Source organism: Lissotriton helveticus, chromosome 6 (genome assembly GCF_964261635.1).
Source record: "Lissotriton helveticus chromosome 6, aLisHel1.1, whole genome shotgun sequence".
Lineage (NCBI taxonomy): Eukaryota > Metazoa > Chordata > Amphibia > Caudata > Salamandridae > Lissotriton > Lissotriton helveticus.
This window is the reverse complement of record NC_136067.1, coordinates 1235959760-1235982188: the sequence shown is the minus strand read 5'-3', so window position 1 is coordinate 1235982188 and position 22429 is coordinate 1235959760. Positions and strand designations below refer to the sequence as shown.

At 46.5% G+C, this 22429-nt stretch overlaps 1 protein-coding gene across 1 annotated transcript in view; it reads left to right on the top strand.

Moving 5' to 3' along the window:
* Positions 1–22429, top strand: part of DZANK1 (double zinc ribbon and ankyrin repeat domains 1) — an 846943-nt gene that overhangs the window by 480837 nt on the left and 343677 nt on the right. The window contains exon 11 of the mRNA XM_078648955.1: positions 1029–1151. Within this exon, the coding sequence (XP_078505081.1) occupies positions 1029–1151 (123 nt within the window). The remainder of the gene's footprint in view (positions 1–1028; positions 1152–22429) is intronic.

The following is a 22429-nucleotide window of genomic DNA, read 5'->3' as shown; positions in this document are numbered from 1 at the left end:
TTAGCACTGATATGTACTCATTAGCCTCTTCTATAGACCCATTCCACACTAGGAACAGGTCATCGATATACCTGCTCCAAGCCACTATCTTGTTATTCCAAGTGGCATTTCTGGGGGCATTTGGGCCCCCAGAAATGCCACTTGGAATAACAACATCGAAGGTTGTATTGGTCAGACTGAGCGGAACACGTCACAGGCAAAATCGTATCTAACTGACACAGACCTTGTCGAATACTCTGGAGAAGTTGGAAGGTTGTGTGATTGAATGTTGATGTCGTTCTGGTAGCTAATCGGATATAGTAATCTAGAGTTGCAGCACGATCCTGCTGTTTGCAGTGTGAAAACCTTACTAAAATATTATTTTTTAAAACTGCCACAGATTTTCAAGGCCTGAGGGGGTTTTGTTTTTTCTACGTCACCTGGGAGATTACACAGGGTTAATGTGAAAGCAGAACTGAGGACATGAATTTTGGTATAGTAGCGAAAGACTCACTTATTTGGTGAACCCATAGCACAATATATGTAAATATTTTAAATATGCAGTTTATGGATTTCATTTGATGGTTTAATGTTAAGGGAAGTCATAACGCCATTTTATTAGCCTGTTTATGCGTTTTCAGGTAACAAAAGTTCTCGACCTAGAGCATAATGGTCAATGAGGATTTACTTTTGAACTTCATGTCTCATTTTAAAACTTTGTAAGCATTTGTAATGATATTTCACCTTCATTCTTTCAAAAGGCAGATTTTCGATATGTTGTCTGCACCTAATGTAAGAGAATTCACACCCTGTGGGCGCTTTTCTTCCTTTATGAAATAGTCATTCAAATAAAGTTCTAAGAGATCATATTCTTCTTTCAATTCATTTATGCTTGAAAGGGTAATTAAAAATCAACACATTCTTTGTAGCTTTGGAAATGTTGCTTAAGACTATGATGCATTATCAGTGTCTATATTTCAATCTATATCATTTTATATAAAGTATTTATTATCTACTGATCTGTGTTATATGTGCATTTGTTTTCCCAGCCTATATTCAGTGGAGAATCTGCCCCACCTGTCCCTAACCAGCTAGGAAAAATGCAGTCATGTTCTAAATGCGGCCGTGTCAACCATTCTGATGCTCGTTTTTGTGACTGGTGTGGAGCCAAGGTAGGTGTTTTAGGTGTCAGTGTAAATGTATTGACATTCGTAGAGAAATAACCTAGATTGAGTGCTGATTTGCTGGTCATGCAAAAGATGCCAACTTGCAGTGATGGATTGCTAATTGGTTATCTTGTGACATCTGATAAGGACCATCTACAGAGATTACTCTACCACGAGTCATCAGAACAACTAAGTGAGGGATGTAACCTGGTATATGCCTTAAACACTATGAATCCTAAACGTCATTTCACGGACTGGTCAAACGTTATACACATGTGAACAGATAAAATGATCATGAACATAACCATATTGATCATCAACCAAGGAAGATCAACAAGTGAAATTTCTGTTTAAAATAAATTAGCACCTATACCATTACTATTTGTGATTGGTGATTTCATTAAATAATAGTGTTCACATCCCTAATATGTTTCCTAAATGTTAGCTTCATCCTCACTTCCTCTTTTTCAACCAAAGGAATGCCACCTTTTCCCCTGTAGATGGAACGGATTCATCATTTTCACACCTGCCAACATTGTACCAGGTTAAACGTACATTCCTTTGAGTGGTGTCTGTTCCTCAAGCATGTAGGTGGCACGGTGCTTGATTAAATGATAACTTTTGCTCTTAATTGCCAAGTCTGTCACCTTCCTTCTCTAATGGTTCCCGTACATTGTGTACAATTGCTGATTTCTCAATCCGCCAATGGGAAGACCATATGACCCCATGACCTTACAGCCCATTCAGCAGGAACCTTGTATCATGCCCTATGGTGTTGCCTTTCTTTAGCCTCCTCTTTTTAGTCTGTGATGAAATGCATGGGAACCCCACATACCTCATCCTAATTTTTTCAGTTCTCTAGTCTTTTGGAGCCTGGTTTCCAGGTTATGTTTTGAATGTTCCTTATACATCAAGCACAAGTCATGGTGACCGCATTGTTAGTTGACTGTCTCTTTCCCCTTCCGTGCTTTAGGTATCTAAATTTAAATAACGGAATGGGTAATGTGGGTCACGTGGGCCTTCACTTACCCATAGAGCCATAAACAATTAATTTGCTAATTCTTGTAGGCACATCATAGTTTGAAAATATCTACATTTAAGTCTAATCTTTAAAAGTCCGCCTGGAAAGAAGTGAGGTATTTCTTTGGAGTGAGACACCTAAGGTCAAGAAAGTTTGCTCTGGCATCTCAATGCAGTAGCTTATCTTACAAGGTCTCCTTGTTTGATTCTCGACAGGTTAAACCCCGCAGATGTATCTGTTGATGATTCAATTATAGTACATTGTGTAATTCCAAAGCAGATCCAGTCAAATATACTTTAATGTTGGAGTATGATACTTTAATGTTAGAGTATGATGCTTATTCTTTTGTTCAGCTCCTGCTGTGTCTCCAGTAGAGACTACTGAAAATGTGAGGCTCCCTAAAGAGCACTCAGAGCTTTTTTGCTAACGAAAAGACTAATAAAACCTTACAATCCTTCAGGATGCCTGACGTCTTGTGATTCTGTATTGACAATGGTACCAAGGATTTACAGTCATGCGCTTTATGAATCATCATCATCATCACCACATAGTTTTGAATTCGAGGCCAACAATTGCTGTTGTCAATGTTGATAGTAGTTCTTTTTCAGTTATTCTTCTCTTCAATCATTTCCATCTCGCCCTGATCACCCATTCTTGTACTTAATTTCAACATGGGGGTTGAAACACCTGCGGACCAATATTCCTTTGTATATGCTTTTAATGGTGAGAAATCTAATTATTATTTTTTGTTTGGAATTCCATTTCATGAACTTGGTCATACTTATATTCCTAACTATTTATGCAATATGGAAATGTTACCTAATAGCTCTGTGGAGAGACTCTGAAGAGGAGGTTAGAGATTCAATAAACTAGGCCGTGGGCACTTACTCTTACAGTGAGATAATAAGTAGTGTGGCAAATGATCCTCTTTGGAATTGAGTACTTCCTGCTTACCCCTAACACTTTGAGTGCAGGACGTTTTCCATGGCCTTGTCTTTGGTATGGGAAGACTGCTCCTATAATTGGAATGTAATTTCGAATTCTCGGCGACGATGCTCAACATCTGTGATTCTGGGCAAATCACTTACACTCCCCATGCCTAACAAGAATGAATGTGTTCTTCTGTAACAAAACTGGTGCGCATGTAAAGCGCTCTGTTAACCGATGTCTCGGGTCTAGTACACGCTAAATACAATTCTAAAAAAAAAAAAAATGATCTTGAATATTTTTGGGAAAATTCTGAAAACCAATGCAAATTGAATGGTTAGACATTTTAAGACTCATTTTGTCTCAGGCACATTGCTCCCTGTGACCACAACCATCACATTACCATGAATTTGTTTCAGAGGCTGAGAAAAAATGAGATATTTTTGAATTTGTTTTGTCAGTTGTCAAATCAGAGTAGTCAACTCCCTGGTATGCCACCCCTGCCAAGAGCAATTAACATGCAGTCTTGTAAAAAGGTGCACTTTCCCTGAATCACAATTTCCTTGAAATGTGCATGTTGGTGCAGCAGCTTCCAAATTCTGCACTTGCCACTTTTAGTTTATGTATAATGCTATAAAGCCAGAGAACAACCCAGAATGTATTCTCACCAATCCCAGTTTTACCGATGGTATCTTTAATCATTAGTGCCAGAGTTAAATCTGTGATTCCCTTTTGCTTAAGCCCTTCAGTGGTGGAGTGAGAGGATATAAAGAACCTTAAGTGTGACCTCCTGAAATCATGTATCAAAATTGAAAAGTACTATGTTCCTGCTCTGTCCACTAAGAATTCTAAGGCTCACAGGGACTTTGAATTGCAGTGATGTTATAACTGTATTGTCTAATCATTCCTAAAAACACAGGGCCTTCACACACATTAGGTATCATGCTTCATCATCTGCCTTCTGGCCCTGCCTTAGACCTAGACCCAACCACATGCAACTAATTGAAGCAGGGTCAAGACTGATTTGCATATGAGTGTGTTCAATCTAAGGTGTCACGGTGGGCAAAAGAACCATGGGGCTGATTAGGATGGCGGGTGGACTTATTTCAGCCCGCCACCCTATCGGGCAAAGGGACCACCCAACTTGCTGTCGGTGAGCGTGTCAACCTGATTACAGTGCAACAGCCTCCATGGCGGTCATACTGTCTATCTCTTGTATTGCGGTGGGTGCTGCACGCTGCAGAAGACACTGCAGTACAAAAAATAGACAGGAAACATATCCCTGCACTGCGGGGCAGGCATCATGTGGTGCCTGACACATGGTGCAGGAATATGTAGGGGGACAGCATAGGTGCACCCCAACTCTCAAAATCAAGGGCCAGGGCGGCCCGCTATGGGCCCCCAATGTCCCTTTCCGCCAGCCTTTCCATGGTGGGTGAACTGCCATGCAGCAGCTGGCGAAGAGTGACATTGTAATCCCTTCAGCGGATTACGAGGCCCTCCGCCACACCAGCGGGCTCAAGGCACCTCTCGGATGCGTGGCGGTTGGTGTTTCCGACTGCCATCACACTGCCTTCCATTGTAATATGGAGGGCCGGAAACTTGTCTACAATGGCAGTGAGGCCTCCACCGACAGGCTGTTGGTGGCGGTCTCTCCGCCATTGTGATTGGCCCCTATGTGTTGGAATGCTAATCTCGAGCCATTTTCAGTGGTTAGACTTATCGTAAGCATTCCTCTCATCATCTTTTGTGTTCTTGATGTAACGCAGTAAGTGGAAAGGGTATGCTCTGACGTGGGTCCTGTGCTCACTGTACCACTCAAGCAAAGCTACACCTGGCTGAATAGCCCCAATCAGGGCAAACCGGTCTTGGGTTGCTTTTGGTCCAGTACAGGGAGGTCCATACTGATATGTCATGGTGGCCAAAACAATGCTACCCGGAGCATTTGCAATTGGTTAGACTTGTTGCAAGCATTCCTCGATTCACCTTTTATGTATTTGATATAAACCCCTAAATGGCCAAGAGTGTGCCCAGTCATGGATCCTGTGCTGACTGTGGCACGTTACACCCGACTTCTGACCTAGCAGTCAGGGCTGAATTGTTCCTATTGGAGCAGGGTCAATAGTGATTCACTAATGGCTGGGTCCAAACTGAGGTGGCATGGTGGTCAAAAGAATGATGGGTTGGGGTCCTACCCTGAGTGATTGCCAGTGGTTAGACTTACTGCAAGCATTCCTCCCTATCACCCTTTTGTGTATTTGATTCAGTCATAGCTTGAACAGCCTTAGCAGGATTTGTATCTATTTTATGGTTGTCACGGATATGAGTCCACCAAGAAGAAAGCAATAAAGTCAAAGAATCGCTCCATGATGCTGTAATTTATCTAAAAGGTATAGCCGGAAAAATATATTAAAATCTCACACATGTATAATGTTTAGACTTGGTAAGAACACTACAGCCAAGAAAAACATTATTAAAGTTAAAGGTAATTATACCTTAAATATTAGTAAACAGCCCAGATGAGTGCCCATTAGTGATAAACATGAATACATTGAAATAACATGTGAAATAAAGTACTAGGGGCCAGATGTAGGTCGGTCGGTAACGGCCGAAAATCGGTATTTTCGGCCGTTACCGACCGGTATTGAAGAATTGGCATGTAGGGGCTTATTTTTACAGAATCGGTAAATTTACCGATCGGTAAATTTACCGATTCTGTAAAATACCGAATCGGTATTTTTTCCCGATTCGGTAAATTTGAGATGTAGGTGGGACTCTTCTGAGTCCCACAAGCCTTACCGAATCGGTAGTTTACCATCAAATCCAATTTGATGGTAAAATACCGATTCCAGTGTGCATGCACATGTGTGCATGCACACCTCTGCCATATGACAGGCAGACCTGCCCTTGGGGCATGTATGCCTGCCACATGGCACCCGAGCCTGTTTTGGGGGGGCCAGAGGGTGTCAAAGTGACACCCCCTGCACCCTTGTGAAATTCGGTATTTACCGATTCGGTAAATACCGAATCGGTAATGCCCATTCATTCCTATGGTCTTCAAAGCCCATAGGAATGAATGGGCATTACCGATCGGTATTTACCGAATCGGTAAATACCGATTTTTCTCCGATTCGGTATTCCAGCACATCTGGAATACCTACATACCCACCCCTCAGATTTACCGATTCTTAATTACCGAATCGGTAAAATTCGGTAATTAAGAATCGGTAAATCAATCCTACCTACATCTGGCCCTAGGTTATTTTGCACAAAACCAACATAAATCAGAAGCATTGGAATCAAAAATTGAAATTTGAGAAGGAGTAATCAACAGCCTGTTAAAAAGTAAAAAATGGCGACTGTGTAATGGCTGCAGTCCTAAGAAGCATGGAAATATTTTTTTCCAAATTATTGTCTATGTATCTTTGTCAAAACTTAGCTATGAATCAGTTTCCCCACTAAAGTGCTTCAGTAGACATAGATCCATTAAAATTAGGCTCATGTGATATTTTATAAATAGTTGCAGCTTTAGGAATATTATGAATATAAATTAGTTTGTGAAAACAATCTAGTGGTGGTATAATTTTTATTTTTTAAAATAATTTTTATTTTAACCGCATGCGTGCGGGCGGAATTCCGCTCGCACGCTGAGATTTACTAATTCGCATGTTACGTGACGAGCTGGGCTCGTCATCAGCGTAGCAGGAGGCTACCTCATGACGAGCCCAGCTCGTCATCAGCGTCGAAGGGGTTAATGAAAGCACACCAACCAAAGACTGGTACATACAAAATAGAGTCACTGTACGAAATACCCTCTCCAGTACATTCATGTGTTCTACATAGTGCCATTCACCCCAAGGCGGAATGGGGGTACATGCAAAGCGGCATTCGTTATACATTTCCTAGTAGTAATGAAAGACCTGATTATACATCAGCTGCAAACAGACGGCATCCGGGGGCGGGGGATGGAGAGAATTAGAACGTCCTCCCTACGGGGGAGAAGCCAGCACCTCCGCCGTCAACTGGGCCATCAGCGCCCGTCTGTCTCTCTGGAGTTCCACCGTTGGAGAAATGCAGATGCCACCTCTGTACCTATTCCATTTCCCCCACTTCTGGTCCCACTTTTTGTGGCAACCTCGACCCTTAAATACTAACTTTTAAGCCACTATGGCGCTATCCATGTCATTTTCCCAGTCAACCAGGCTTGGACCGTAGCTACCCCCCAGTGTTGTGCAATGTTATGTTTCACTATGATGAAGCCCTTGGAGGCCCATGACTGCTCGGCCTGCGTGAGATTGGACGCCCCCCAAATGTTTAGTAAGCATAGTTGGGGAGACAACTCAAGAGATTTACCTCCCGCCCTCTCCAGTTGACGGGCGATTCTCGCCCAATAGTCATGAATATGTGGGCAATCCCATATAATATGAAAAAAAGGTGTCCATCTGGTTGCAATGTCGAAGGCAAAGTGGATCAGGGCGTCTACCGAGCCAGAATAGGAGTTTGGCATCGAAATATGCTTGGTGGAGGATCTTTAGTTGGAGCAGACGCAGGCGCATCTGGATAGCTATTTCTCGGCTTGAAGCTAGAGTGTCCCACCACTTGTCTTCCTCCATTTCTCCCAAATCTCTCTCCCACCCCTCTCTGAGTTTCAACATCGAGTCGGAGCGATTATTGACCAACTTCTTGTAGGTGAGCGAAATGGCCTTTCGGTCCGTGGGATCCAACAACAAGCGGTCCTCCAGGGGGGAAGAATAGGGAAGAGGACTATCCCTAGGTAGGGCGGAGGACACCGCATGAGTGATCTGTAAGTACCTGAACATTTCTGTCGGAGCCAACTGATACTTAGCTTGGAGCTCCGGGAATGATGCCAGCCTCCACTTAACCCAGATATCTCTGACCGTGGAGATTCCAATCATATCCCTCTTGTCGAACCCTGGACAGCCACTAAGATGACCTAGAATATCGGGCTCCCACAGGGAAGTGGCCTTCGTCAGGCGTCCCTGCCATCCTAATTTTCTGATAACTTCATGCCAAATCTCGACCATGCGCGCCGTGGGGCCTGTTAAGTTAAGTTTGCGGGGATCCAGTGATCCGTGCGGAAATTAGGCTCGCCGGCGGCTCAAACACCCAGTGATTGACCACCATCAGTTGTGATGCCTGGTAATAGAGTTGGAGATCTGGTAAAGCAATACCCCTATCATACCAGCCCATGGTAAGCTTGTTCATTGCGATGCGTGGCGTGCAGCCCTCCCATAGCAGTCCCCGCAATATTTCATCAATCTGGGAAAAATAAGAATCCGGGATCCGGATAGGTGTATTGTGTAAAACATAGAGAAAGCGCGGTAGTGGTCACATTTTGAAAAGGGACGCACGTCCGAGTAGAGTGAGCCAATGCTTGGTGTCAGATTTGAAACGCTGAAGGGGTCCAAGCAAGTTGTGCTCGAAGAAGAGATCAGTGTCAGGAGTGACAAAAATGCCCAGGTAACGAAAACCCTTAGGTGCCACTGGGATATCAAAACCCCGAGGGCTCGCCGGGGGGAGCCCCATAACGCAAACATCTGGGACTTAGACCAATTGATCTGATATCCAGAGTGGGCGCCGAAAATATGCAAAATGTGGAGCATCCGTCACAGCGACCGCACAGGGGAAGCCAAATATAAAATGATATCGTCGGCACATAAGGCGATACAGTCCTCGTGAGATGCCGTCCACTTAATCCCCATTTTTCCCGTATCGCCCGGGACCCACACCACGAGAGTCTCCAAGACAAGGGCGAAAAGCAGCGGTGACAGGGGGCAGCCTTGTCTTGTGCCCCGATGAAGTGAGAAAGTGGTGGAACGGTGGTTGTTAACAACATGTGCCGTGGGGTGGGTATACAATAGCCGAATCCAACGGATGAATTTGGGTCCGAACCTCAGTCGGGCCAGAACGGCGAAGAGGAAATCCCACTCAATAGTATCGAAACCCATTGAGGCATCCAAAGACAAAAGAATTGCGTCTTCTTCGATGGTATGCAGTCTGCCAAGGACTCCATGCACTTGCCGCAAGTTCTGGGCGGTGTTTCTCCCCGGCATAAACCTAGATTGATCTGGATGGACCAAATCAGCGATAAAGTGGAGAAGACGATTCGCGAGAAGTTTGGCCAGGATCTTAGTCTCAACTGTCAAAAAGGATATGGGGCTATAGGATTTGCACTCCTCAAGAGGTTTGTTCGGCTTATGAATGACCACTATGGCAGCAGTGCGGAGCTCTGTGGGTAGAACACCTAACTCAAAGCATTCAGTACATAGATTAGGAAGATGGGGAGCCAATAGCGTTGACACGGGCTTGAATAGTTCAATGAGAAGCCCGTTAAGGCCCATGGCCTTCCCGAAACGGACATCTTGTATGGCCTTTTGAACCTCCGTTACTGTGATGTCCGCCTCCAAGGTCTCCCTGTCTTGCAACGAAACAGTAGGCATATCGAGCGTAACCAGAAGGTCTGGATACAGGGAGGCCTGAGAAGTGGGTAAGCTAGTATATACCTCCTCGTAATGCTTAGCGAATACGTCAGCTATGAGTTGGGGGTCAGTAATCAGGATACCCTCCGAGTTTGCTATCGCGCGGACCCATCTAGACGCCTGTTCCTGCCGTATGAGCCACGCCAAGAGTTTGCCCGTCCGCTCCCTCTCCTCATAAATCCTATGTCAAGAGGTCCTCAAGCACGCCACCCCATTTTCAAAGAGAACCTGTCAGTAATCCTGTCTCTTGAGTGCCAGACCGTGATGTATAGCAGGGTCAGGGTCTCGGGTGGCCGACTCCTCCAAACTCGAGACCTCGGCCTCCAAATCCGATATTCTCCTGGTCCGCTCACCTTTAAGTCCCACCATGAGTGATAAAACCCTACCTTTAATGACCGCCCGAAGGCCCCCCATTACGTTACCGCAGAATCAACAGAGCCAACTTTTTTCGCAAAATAATATACAGTGTCTCTGTGGAGAACATCTCTGAGGTGCGGAATTTTCAGCGCCCACGGATGTACAGAAATGGAGCAGGGGGGTCCCCCAGTGCGAGAGCCCAGGGTCCCAGAATGGGGGAGTGGTCCGAGATACCACGGGCCAGGCAACTGGACCTAGTGAAAAGTTGAACATCATGGGCATGATTGAATAAATAGTCTATCCTCGACTGACTTCCATGCACCCCAGATTGGAACATAAAGCAGGTTTAGGATGGGTTAAACCACCGCCAAATATCCACCACCCCCAGAGCTTTCATGAACTCGGACAATTGTGAACCCCTCAATGGATCTTCCCGGGGTGGAAGACGGTCCAAAGAACCATCCATGGTGCGATTGAAGTCCCCACCCAAGACCAACACTCCGAGCGGCAAGTCCAGCAACAGGGTCCCTAAATCACGTAGCGTCAAGCGCTGTAGTCCAGGGGGGGCCTAGGCAGAAACATCGTTAATAACACGCCCTTCCCATGTGCCCGGGGGTCAGTCCAGGAGTTATGAAGGATGTAGGGGCTGCCCTTCTGAAGCAAAATCCCCACTCCCCTGGAGCCCGAGGTAAAACCAGAGTGGACCACCATTTTGTATCCTTTCCTGTTCAGGGCGCCACAGGAGTTGCCAATCAAGTGTGTATCCTGCAACAACACCAGGTCACGCTTGTTGCGCTTAGTGTATTGTAACACAATTCCCCTTTTGATTTTATCACCCAAACCGTTAACATTCCAAGTGGACCAATTCAGTGTTAGACCACGTGCCATCACGTCCAACTAGTCGGAGGGAAGTAGTGGTGGATAATTAAGCATGGGTGTGTGTAACTGGGGCGGGTGCCTCAAACGCCAATGGCCAGTGAATGGATGGGAGCAATGAAGAGGTGGACTACATCTTGTACCGGTGTGAAACAAAACACAAACAAAGACAAATGGCATACATGAGATTCCAACAATCCCAAAAATACTGTGACCAAAAGGGATAAAGCTAACGGCCGGTCTGTCATCATCTGTTGTCGAGGCCCTATGGAGAAAACATGCCTAAACAAAAACAATGCCAAAGAGAACACCCCAAACCAATCCCCCCCACCCTCCCCAATCCCAACTTGCAGTGCCCGAACCCCCCACCCTGCCTCCCTGCTTGGTGGTAACACAACCTCCCGCCCCCCCAACTAGCAGAGGGCCTATCGCCCACCCTTGCAAGAACTTGCAGGACCGTAGGGCCAAACCAAGCACACAACCCCAGGAAAAACAGAATATGTCTCAATATTGAACCAAAGCAGCCAAACGTATTTGCACCCAAAAACACTGTCAACGGCCGAGCGCATGCTCCACATCCTCACACATGGTGTACCGGGGAGCAGGCCGAAGTTCCGGTCCATAAGAACAGCTAGAACAGTCTACCTTTTGAGGACGCGTATCTGATGCAACATGAGCATTTAGATCAAACCCCGATGTTCACTGTCCAACCAGAGTGCAACACCCGCCACCCAAAGAAAAATATACAGACCAGTTAGTCGGAACCACCCGCTGCCTCAGACAAGTCAATATGCGGCGAGCCTCCACTGGAAGCTGGGGTGTCATTGTCCATCCTCGCACCCCAGGCATGGTGGTTACGTCGGCCTGCCGATCGCCATCCCTCCAGCCAGTCCCAGGCCTCCTCTGGAGTGGTGAAAAACCAGGATTTCCCCTCTGATTGCACTCTCAACTTGGCTGGGAACATCATCGCATACTTCACACCATTGTCGCGAAGCGCCTTCTTAACCTCCAGGAAACTTCGTTGTTGTTGTTGCACCTTGAGGGTGAAGTCTGGAAAAAAGGTTATGCGACTGTTTTGAAATTCCACTGGCGGGGCGGAGCGGGCACACTGCAGGATGACATCTTGGTCGCTGAAGTTAAAGATATGTGCGAGGAGTTCTCGTGGAGGGGCCCCAGGCCGTGGTCGGCCACCAGGCACCCGGTGCGCCCGCTCCACCGAGAAGATGTCAGAAAGCCCACGTGGTTTGACGTAGTTGGTGATCAAATCTTCCATGAAGATGCCTGCGGACGGCCCCTCCGCGCGTTCCGGCACACCAATTAGACGGACATTGTTTCGCCTGGAGCGCCATTCATAATCGTCCAACTACGCCTCCAGCTTAGCGGCGTGTGATTGTAGGTCTTCCACCTTCCTCTGCAGCTTGGACGTATCCTCTACCAGGGAGGATGCCTTTACTTTAACAATCTTGAGGCGGGAGTTCATGGTGCGCATATCTTCCCTGATGAGAGACACCTCTGTGGAGACCGTATCTATCCATGATTCCAGAGACGTGTGGACGGTGGTAATGGCGTCCAGAATGTCCTGCAACGTCGGGTCTGTCTTCTTCCCACCGGAGTCAGCTTTGTCAGGAGCGGTGGATCCGCCTTTAGGGCTCGAACCGGAACCCCTGTCCCAGGCAAATTTTGTTAGTTTTGCCTGGAGGGCTGCCTTTGAGCCTCGATCCCCCACCATGGTGGATGTAGAACTCCCTTGCAGAGCTCCTCAGTGCAGAATGTAGGGACCAGGTTGTAATAACCGGAGTAAAAGCACTTTTAGCTGCACTAAGATCCAGAAAGTCCGCGGAGGACCGGGGCACTATCACTGGTATGCGCTAGAGCGATCTTCCTGTCACCGGCTCATGCTTCAGGCCGCACGGGGTGCGCACCGCTGCCATGCACCAATGGTGGCGGAGGGGGAAGAGAAAGGTCCGTAGAACAGGCCCTTATAACAGGGGGGCCGATCAGCGATGGTCAATGGGGGTCAGCTGCACAAGGCCACAGTACAAGGTCACAAGCAAACTCAGGGGGCACCTCAGCCCCAACACTCAGGCCCGTGCACACTCCGCAACACAGGCCAAAGATGGCAGTTAAACCCCAGCAGCAGTCAAGTTGGAAGGGCCTGGAGAACAGAAACGAATGCAGGCAGCTGATCACCGCCCCAGACTCCCAGGCAGATGAGGCCTCCCGGAAGCGCCGGGCACTGCTTCAGCCCACAACAGCCAACGTGGGGGCAGACGTCACCTCTCCCACTCGCTACCCGGCGTATCCCGCAGTAATAGGGCCGGCTGCGTCGTAAATGCAGCAGGGACGCACTTACCGGTCCCCTCCGATCCACAGTCCACCGCCGCTCCCGGTCCACTATGGCTCCAGGCACCGCCCTGCGAAGATCCCGGCTGGCAACGGCCACAGTCCAGACCGTCCTGCAAGTAGCGGCGGGGTGCTGTGCGCTGTGTCACAGGCCCTCCAGTCGCTCAGATAACTTCCATACCCGATTGCACTCCCAGCCGGGAGGCCGCACGGCAGCTCTCAGGGCTCTGTCCGGCTTGATGGCGCCAGTCGCGTGGCAGTATCTACGCTGCTCCTCTGAGGTCACTCCGGGCATCAAAACGACGGCTGGCCCTTCCGGAGATAGATCGCTGTAGTGAAGGTGTGATTTGGGGACAAATGTGCGGAGATTTAGTCGGATTTGTGGCTCGGTCGGCAGAGCCGAGCGATTAGACGGCCATCATCGTTCTCTGCTGGGCCACGCCCCCAGTGGTGGCATAATTAGAGTGTGAAAATGGACTGTAGTGTTGGAACTATCAGAGGAGAAAGCTTTACACAACAACTTATAATTCATAACAAATTAATTTGGTACATTGTATTTGGTTTGAAGTGCCAAAAAAGTAATACAGAAACTACATCCCAATTGTGATTAATACAAATTATCATTTTATCTTTTCAGTGTTTCCAAGAGAAGGACCTATTCTTACTTTTTTAATACATACTGTGCCATAATAATGAGGAAAAACATTGATGTTAAGTATAATCAGAAAACGTAACTTAGTAACAATTTTATGAGTGAATTTAAATATCAAGCAAATATTGAGGATATTAACATTCAACATATGAAGAGATTCATAAACAGAAAAGTTATCCCAGAAGATTTTTGTATCCAAGCCCATAATGGAGTGGAAGAGACGGGGTATTGGATCTTTAAACAAATGCCTGTCTAACAATGAATGAGGTGTGATTTAATTTGAAATCATTGAATCACACACCACCTTCAATTTTAGAATGTTTAAGGTTAGATAAAGCTGTACATGGAGTTTTATTTTTACAGAGAAACTTTGAGCATATGGTATCTAATTTTTGAAAAATGGATATAGGAATCTTAAACGGCATCATAGATAACAAAAACAAAATATGAGGTACTACCTTCATTTTTTATAGTACCTAGGCGGCCCCACCAAGCTAGATACAAAGGAGACCAGGATGTAAATAATGAGTTAGTCTTGAGTTTGAGGGAATAACTATTATGTTCTATAATCTGTTTAGGGTTAGCAGCAAACAAAGTGCCAAGATATTTAATTGTAGAAGGATTTTTCAAAGAATTAGTATTTTGAAACATCACTTGTACAAAAATATTTAATGATAATACTTCAGTTTTGTTTACATTTATTTTGTAGCCTGAACATGTTGGCATATGTATTAAATTATTCTAAAAAATGATTCATAGAGCAGGAGGGTTTAGATATTTATATATATATAAATATAAATACGTCATGTGATAGCATAGTATTTCAAGTAAAACCAGATAGTAATAGCTTTAGATTTGAAAAGACCCCAAATACTAGTTAACAAAAACACTAGCTCCATGAAGGAATATAATAATCAAATAGAAAATGTGGATCAAGCCATACCATTAAAGTGAAGTGATCTAAACAGTCTAAACATAAATTGCCAGTTGATACGGCCAAAGCATTTTCAGCATCCAACAAAAGGGCAGCAATTGGAACTGTGAGTGTGGACACCAATTAAATCACGGTTGAAAACACCCAAGCATTATCTGATGCAAGTTTGTTCTTGATAAAAAGCAGTTGGGTCAGTTTTGACTAGATAGCATGGCTAATGGTTTTATATATATTTTACAATTATAATTTATCAAAGTGATAGAGAGATCATTTTTACAATACACAGAATCTTTATTGGGTTAATGCTTGAAAAAATGAGGTTTGTGAATTAATTTCATGTAAAAGAGAGATATACTACTCTGCCAATATAGGATTAAACAAATCAGAAATTGTAGCAATTAATTCAATTGACAATCCATCGGGACCTGGAGCTTTAGCTCATTTTAAGGCTTTAATGGCTTGCAGAATTTCATGAGTCTTCATATCTTTCCCCAAAATATTATAAACGGAACCCTGTAATTTAGGTTTAATGACGATAGATAAAATCTCATTAAGGATCTGATTTTAAAAGATTAATTCCTTCTGTGTACAACAATTGATAACATTTTTAAAAGGAAGTAAAATTGTCAGCATTGGGGAGGGACATTGAATTTTCATTAACAGTTGCTAGCTATTCAGGCTCAGTTTACATTTTTAAATAATTATCCAGCATTATACCAGCTTTGTGTTTTCTATCATGATTTTGTAGATTTTCTTTATTTTTTTAATTGATAAACTTTATTGAGAATAAAGCACATTACATATTATGCATTCAGTTACATTGTCTAAGTAGGGGTGCATTTATAAGCCATTTGAACAATATCATGGCATGCAGAGTGTAAGGTAGCTCAACCATAAACTGGGCGCAGAAGAAACACAAGATTGGCATATCCATTATTCACGACATAGCATCAACATAAAGACTGTGTCAACAGCTGTCGTCAATAATCTATTCGCTCCCTGCTTCAGGGTCTGGGGTTGGTCAGGAGATATGTCAGCCTCGTCTATCTGTCGGAGATGGGCCACCTGGGGGGCCCAGATGTCATCTGGCCTGCTTGCTATGGGCATTAATTTCCAGTACTCGCTCAGGTGTGACTGGCAGTTTGCCGCGTCCACTAGCCAATTTTATGTAATTGGTGCCGGTTTACGGCCATGATTTTTAGATTTTGAGTGCATTAGGAGCTAGCTACAAGTGTTCATTCAAACTTATTTTTAGCCTTTACTAATTAAATGAAAACAGATTTTGTTTTATCAGAATAATACTGATGTTCTAGAGTTTTGATTTTAGGATGAAGGGACATATTCAGCTTTGTTTTTTTTTTCTTAGGGCTTCAATTTCTTAGGGCTTCAAAAGGTATAACAAAGTCATACACAGTGGATTTATAAGCATCCCAATTATTAGTAATGTAGGTAGCAGAAACATTATTTAAAAAAAAAATCTTTTTTTATTAATTTCACAGCGTTAAAAGTCACATGCATCATTTGATCAAAATTTCGGCAGGTTATACAGTATATGAAACCATTAAGGAAAATAAACCAAATGCAGTCATGGTACTTCCCAAGACCGCTCTCCATTGCGTTGTAGTTCCACTTTCACCGAAGGGGAAACACACAGGTCACCTCTATATACATTCCATTTGCCCCAATTTCTGTCCCATTTCTTCAGAAACCCTCTCAACTTGAATACCTCTTTTTCCGCGATAATACATTTATCAAACTCCTTTACCCAACCTCGATGAGAAAGCCTATCCGCAACCCCCCACTGCCGCGCAATCTCACGCTTAACTAAAGTGTAGCCGAGTGTGGTTAGTTGCTAGTCCACTTCCGTGAGGACTGTCATATTGAGAAGGCCCAGTCGTGCTGTAAGGGTGAGCCTCTTCCCCAGTGCGTCTCGGATATATCTTGTGGCTCCCTCCCATATGGGTCATACAACTGGACAGTCCCAAATCATATGGTAAAAAGTTGCATCCTGCTGGCAGCCACGAAGGGTGATGGCTGCCTCCCTCGGGGACATCAACACCGCCTGCCAGCCTTCATCGTCAATGGGCTCGAGATCTACCTGCCATTTCTCACTGAGTTTGTGGAACATGTCTGGTAGGTTGTTGCACAGTTTTCTGTAAGTTAGTGCTTTGGCTTTCTTAAACAATGGCCTGTCTAGTAGCCGATCCTCCAAGGGGGACGACTCTGGTATTTTGCTCATGTCAGGAAGAGCTGTGTTAAGGGCATGTCGAATCTGCAGGTATCTAAATTCCTCCCCTGGCGCCATATCATATTTCTCTCTCAATTCCTCAAACTTAAGGATTGTGCCCCTCTTCACCAGGTCCCTGATAGTGGATATTCGATGATGTCCCACTTATCAATCCCCGGCTGATGACATAATAGTCCAAGTCGTTGGGTGAACACAATGGCGTGGCCTTAGTCAATACAGTCGACCAACCTAAACAGGAGTTAGCCTGGTGCCAAATTGCAACTGTGTGGGCTGTGGGGCCGAGATGCTTTCCTTTACGGGCCTTCGAGTACAATGCTCCCATGTATCCCTCACTACCCATTTGATATCTGTCCAGCAGGTAGGCCGGATCACTAGGGGAGCGATACACCCAATGGTTCACACCTGTTAGCTGCGATGCCCAATCATAGAGTCTTACGTCAGGGAGGGCAATTCCCCCATCATACCACCCCTTGGTTAGCTTGCTCATGGCTATGCGAGGGGATCCACCGTCCCATAGTAGCGGCCTGACCTCACTTTTCATTTCTGAGAAATATGCATCTGGGATTCTATGGGGACAGTTCCGAAGGATATAAAGGAAACGCGGGAGGGCCAACATCTTAAATAGAGCGGCTCGGCCCACTAGAGAGAGGGGCAGGGACCTCCAATGCTTCACATCATTGCGCAGCCTGGCTAAGGGAGCGGCTAGATTGCGATCGTAGAAGTGTTGGGGGTCCAGAGTTATGGAGACTCCCAGGTACCAAAAGCTCTCGAGGGCAATCTCTACTCTGTATCCTAAGGGGAGCCGGGGGACTGGGCCCCGAAGGACAAATAGTACCAACTTATTCCAATTAATCGCATACCCTGAGTATTTCCCAAAGTTCGTGAATATGTTCAACACACAATGTATGGACTTGGAAGGGGAAGCAAGATACAGCAGGATATCGTCGGCATATAGCGATATTCGGTCATCATGCCCTTCTTCCCATTTCAACCATCGCAGCATGACATCTCTTCTCACCCAGGAGGCTAGTGGTTCCAACATTAAGGAGAATATTAGGGGGGGCAGGGGAGAACCCTGCCAAGTGCCCCTTTTTAATGAGAATATTCAAGACGTATTGTTATTTACCCGCACTTGGCCGCTCAGGCCCGTATACAGTAGCTGCGCCCAGCCCAGAAATTTTGGGCCGAAGCCCAGGCGTCTCAGGACTTCAGGTATGGGCATTCAATAGAATCGAGCGCCATTGAAGCGTCGAGGAACAGTACCACTGCATCTTCCTCTATAAACTCTTGGCGCGTGAGCACATTATGAAGACGCCGGATGTTTAGCTCCATATTTCTCCCTGACATGAAGCCAGATTAAACCAATACAAAAGGGGCCCCCTGTGAAAGATTAGGGCAGACGTCAGGGGAAAATAACACTACTGCAAGGGAAAAAGTCCACCCAAGCGGATCAAGAGATGGCCCATAAGGAGTCCAATACTTTCAATACACAACATGGAACTCACCAACGGGGCAGCAGAAAGGTCACAGGGTGGTATACATTTCAAATATACATGTACAAAATCTTTATTTTCTTTTTCTCATATTTTGTTTGCACACATTTTATCCAAACTATTCAGTAACATGGTACATCAATTGATTAATTCATAAAACATATATCAATAAATACACAATAAGAAAACCCCACATCAACCTCTCAACATGCACACACAATCTTCTCTTTCAGTCACACACAAACATTCACTGATATATCAGACACTATATACAAATTCCTCAACGTAATCCCCAGAATGACACAAGAATGGGATTAGTCCGCGTGGACCAGTGAGGGAATGACCGCGACCAAGCGTAAGGCCAGCAATTTCGCTAGGATTTTCGCTTCCGCATTGATTAAAGAAATTGGCCTGTAATCAATCACAGCATTTGTACAGCACACTACTCACCCATGAGGGTCTCACGGTGCTGGGGGGGGGGGGGATGGTGCTGCTACTGCTTGAACAGCTAGGTCTTGAGAAGTTTCCTGAAGGTCAGCAGGTCCTGGGTAGGTCGCAAGTGAATAGAGAGGGTGTTCCATGTCTCGGTGGCGAGGTGGGAAAATGATCTGCCACTAGTGGTCGTTCGGTGGATGCGTGGAACGTTGGCTAGGGCGAAGTCAGAGGCGCGAAGCTGGCGGTTTGGGGTGTAGAAGGTGAGTTGGTTTTTGAGGTATGCTGGTCCGGCGTTGTGGAGTGCTTTGTGAGCGTGGTTGAGGAGCTTTAAGGTGATCCTCTTGTTGACGGGGAGCCAGTGCAGGTCTCTCAGGTCGGCAGTGATGTGGCTGTGGTCGGGGATGTCGAGGATGTGGTGTGCAGAGGTGTTCTTTTCTGGAGTTTGGCCGTGGTTCCCACTTAGAGGGCGTTGCCGTAGTCCAGCCTGCTGTTCACGAGGGCCTGGGTGACCGTCCTTCTGGTTCCTGTGGTAATCCATCTGTAGATCTTGCGAAGCATGCAGAGGGTGTTGAAGCAGCAGGAGGAGGAGACGGCCTCGACTTGCTGGGTCATTGATAGTGATGAGTCCAGGATGAACCCCAGGTTGCGTTCGTGGTTGGTGGGTGTCGGTGCGGCTCCCAGCATGGCCGGCCCCCAGGAGTCCTCCCAGGTGGTGGAGCAAAGGATGAGGACCTCCGTTTTGGCTGAGTTCAGTTTCAGGCAACTGTTCTTCATCCAATCGGCGACGGCCTTCATTCCTTCATGGAGGTTGGTTTTGGCAGTGGTGGGGTCCTTGGTGAGGGTGAGGATCAGCTGGGTGTCGTCGGCGTATGAGATGATGTTGAGGTTATGCGATCGGACGATGTTGGCGAGCGGTGCCATGTAGATGTTAAAAAGGGTCAGGCTGAGGGATGGTCCTTGAGGTACGCTGCAGGTGATCTTGGTGGCTTCGGATTGGAATGGAGGGAGGCGGACTCTCCTGGTTCTGCCGGTGAGAAAGGAGGTGATCCAGTCCAGGGCTTTGTCACGGATCCCTGCGTTGTGGAGGCTTGCGAGTAAGGTGTGGTGGCAGGCGGTGTCGAAGGCGGCCGCGAGGTCCAGGAGGTTGAGGGCTGCGGTTTTGCCGTTGTCCAGCAGGGTCCTGATGTCGTCGGTGGCTGCGATGAGGGCGATTTCAGTGCTGTTGTTGATGCAGAATCTGGATTGGGATGAGTCCAGGGTGTTGTTCTCCTCGAGGAAGCGGGTCAGTTGCCTGTTGAAAATCTTCCTGATGACTTTCGCTGGGAACGGGAGCAGGGAGATGGGCCGGAAGTTCTTGCGGTCCTTTGGGTCCGCCCTGGGATTCTTGTGAAGGGCATTGATCTCTGCATGTTTCCAGCTCTCCGGAAAGGTGGCGGTCTCGAAGGAGCTGTTGAGGAGCTTCCGGGGTTGGGGTGCGATGATGGAGCTCGCTTTGTTGAAGATGTAGTGAGGGCAGGGGTCGGATGTTGTGCCACAGCGGATAGTGTTCATGGTTTTGTTGTCGTTGACTTGGTTCCAGGAGAGCAGGAGGCCGGTGTGGCTGGGGGGCGGTGAGTCTGGGGTGTCGGCGGCTGTCGGGGGGTCTGGTTGTTGAAGCTGTCGTAGATGTTTGCTATTTTGCGGTGAAAGAAAGTGGCTAGGAAGTAGCAGCAGTCTTGCGACGGTGGGATGTCGTTAGAGCTGTAGCTGGGATTGGCGAGTTCCTTCACGATGTTGAAGAGCTCTTTGCTGTTGTGCGCGTTGTTGTTGATGCGTTCCTTGAAGGAGGTCATTTTAGCAGTTCGAATGAGTTGGGCGCATTCCTAAGCGGGTTTCCCCGGCTTACGAATAACTACTATCAATGCTAGTGGCTGGTCGTCCGGCAGAATTCCTTTCTCGTAGCTTTCATCATACCTAGCCCGCAAATTAGTCGCAGCTTGGGAGGCAACCGGTTTCAGAAATTCTATGGGTATCCCATCGGGCTGCATCGCTTTCCCCGAATTGATTTTGCCTATGGCCTTTTGGAGCTCATCGTCCGTCAATTCTTCGTCCAGAGCTTCTCTGTCAGTATCAGAGAGTATAGGCAGATTACTATCCGATAAGAGCTGGCGGGAGTCTTCTGCCGTGTATGTGGTTGAGGGGTTGTAAATTTGTTTCAGGTGATCAGCAAATTCACCTGCTATGTCTTTTGGGTTTGTGACCTGTGTCCTGTCATCGAGAGTCAGCCTGGGCACCCATCTCTCTCCATGTTCCTGCCAACCATGCCAGTAGCTTACCCGCCCTATCCCCCAGTTCATACAGCCTATGTTGAGTATGGAGGAGCTTGGCCCTCATATGTTCCCTCACGAAGATCCTATATTCCGATTGTTTGAGCATCAGGCGATGTGTAATCGCCTACGAGGGAGTAGCGATACTTTCTTCCTCCATCTGCCGGAGTTCACATTCTAGTTGTGTGATCTGCTGCTGTCTTTTTTTTGTATACCCCACTTTTAGTGCCAGGGCTTGTCCCTTTAACACCGCCTTGAAAGCCTCCCATATGGTCTGTGCCAAATCCACTGTCCCTACTTTTTCTTTGAAATAATTAACGGTCTTTGTGAGTAGCCCCTCTTTGATGTCAGGGATTTTAAGCAGCCATGGACTGAGGACTATGGTGGCCCGTGGTCGGCGGCTAAAATACGCGAGTACAACCTACACCGGGAAGTGGTCTGAGATACCCCTCGGTAGCACGTGGGGGTTCCGGAAATGGCCGATTGATGAAGAATATGTTAAAAAATAGTCAATGTGGGATGTGCTCTTGTGTGCATTCGAATAGGATGTGTAATGGGTTCCCTCTGGCTGTAATGAGCGCCACTCATCAGTTAGTCCCATAGCTGTAGTGAACTCCTCCATACGTGTATGGGGTCGTGTCGATGGTCGTGGTGGATGCCTATCCCTCCGGTCATCCCGCCCAAGATCAAGCTGCCCATGGGGAGGTCTGCTTATATCTTCCCCAGGTCTACCAATGCCTCCTTAACAAGCACCGGCGGGAGGTATACCGAGATCACATTGAGTGCCCTCCCCTCCCATTGCGCCTCTAGGACTGCAAATCTACCCCTTGGGTCTGCCCAGGTGCGCGTCAGTCTGAGTGCTAGACTTTTTTTAACCAGGATGCATGTCCCACAGGATCCTGAAGTGTATTTAGCGGGTATCAGTAGCTTATATCCCCACCGTGTGAGGGCTTTGCATTTGTTACCCACCATATGCATCTCTTGCAACATCGCCAAATCAGGGGCCTGTCTTTTTAAATACTGCTACACTATATCCCTTTTAATTTTGTCCTCCATCCCATTCACATTCCAAGTATGCACAGAGAGTGACATTTCTATACTAGCTTCTGCCATACATGTGGTGGGAAAGAATAGGGGAACTCAACGTCCCCCCAGGGCACGATTCTCGCCATATTGGTCTCTCAGGCCCGCA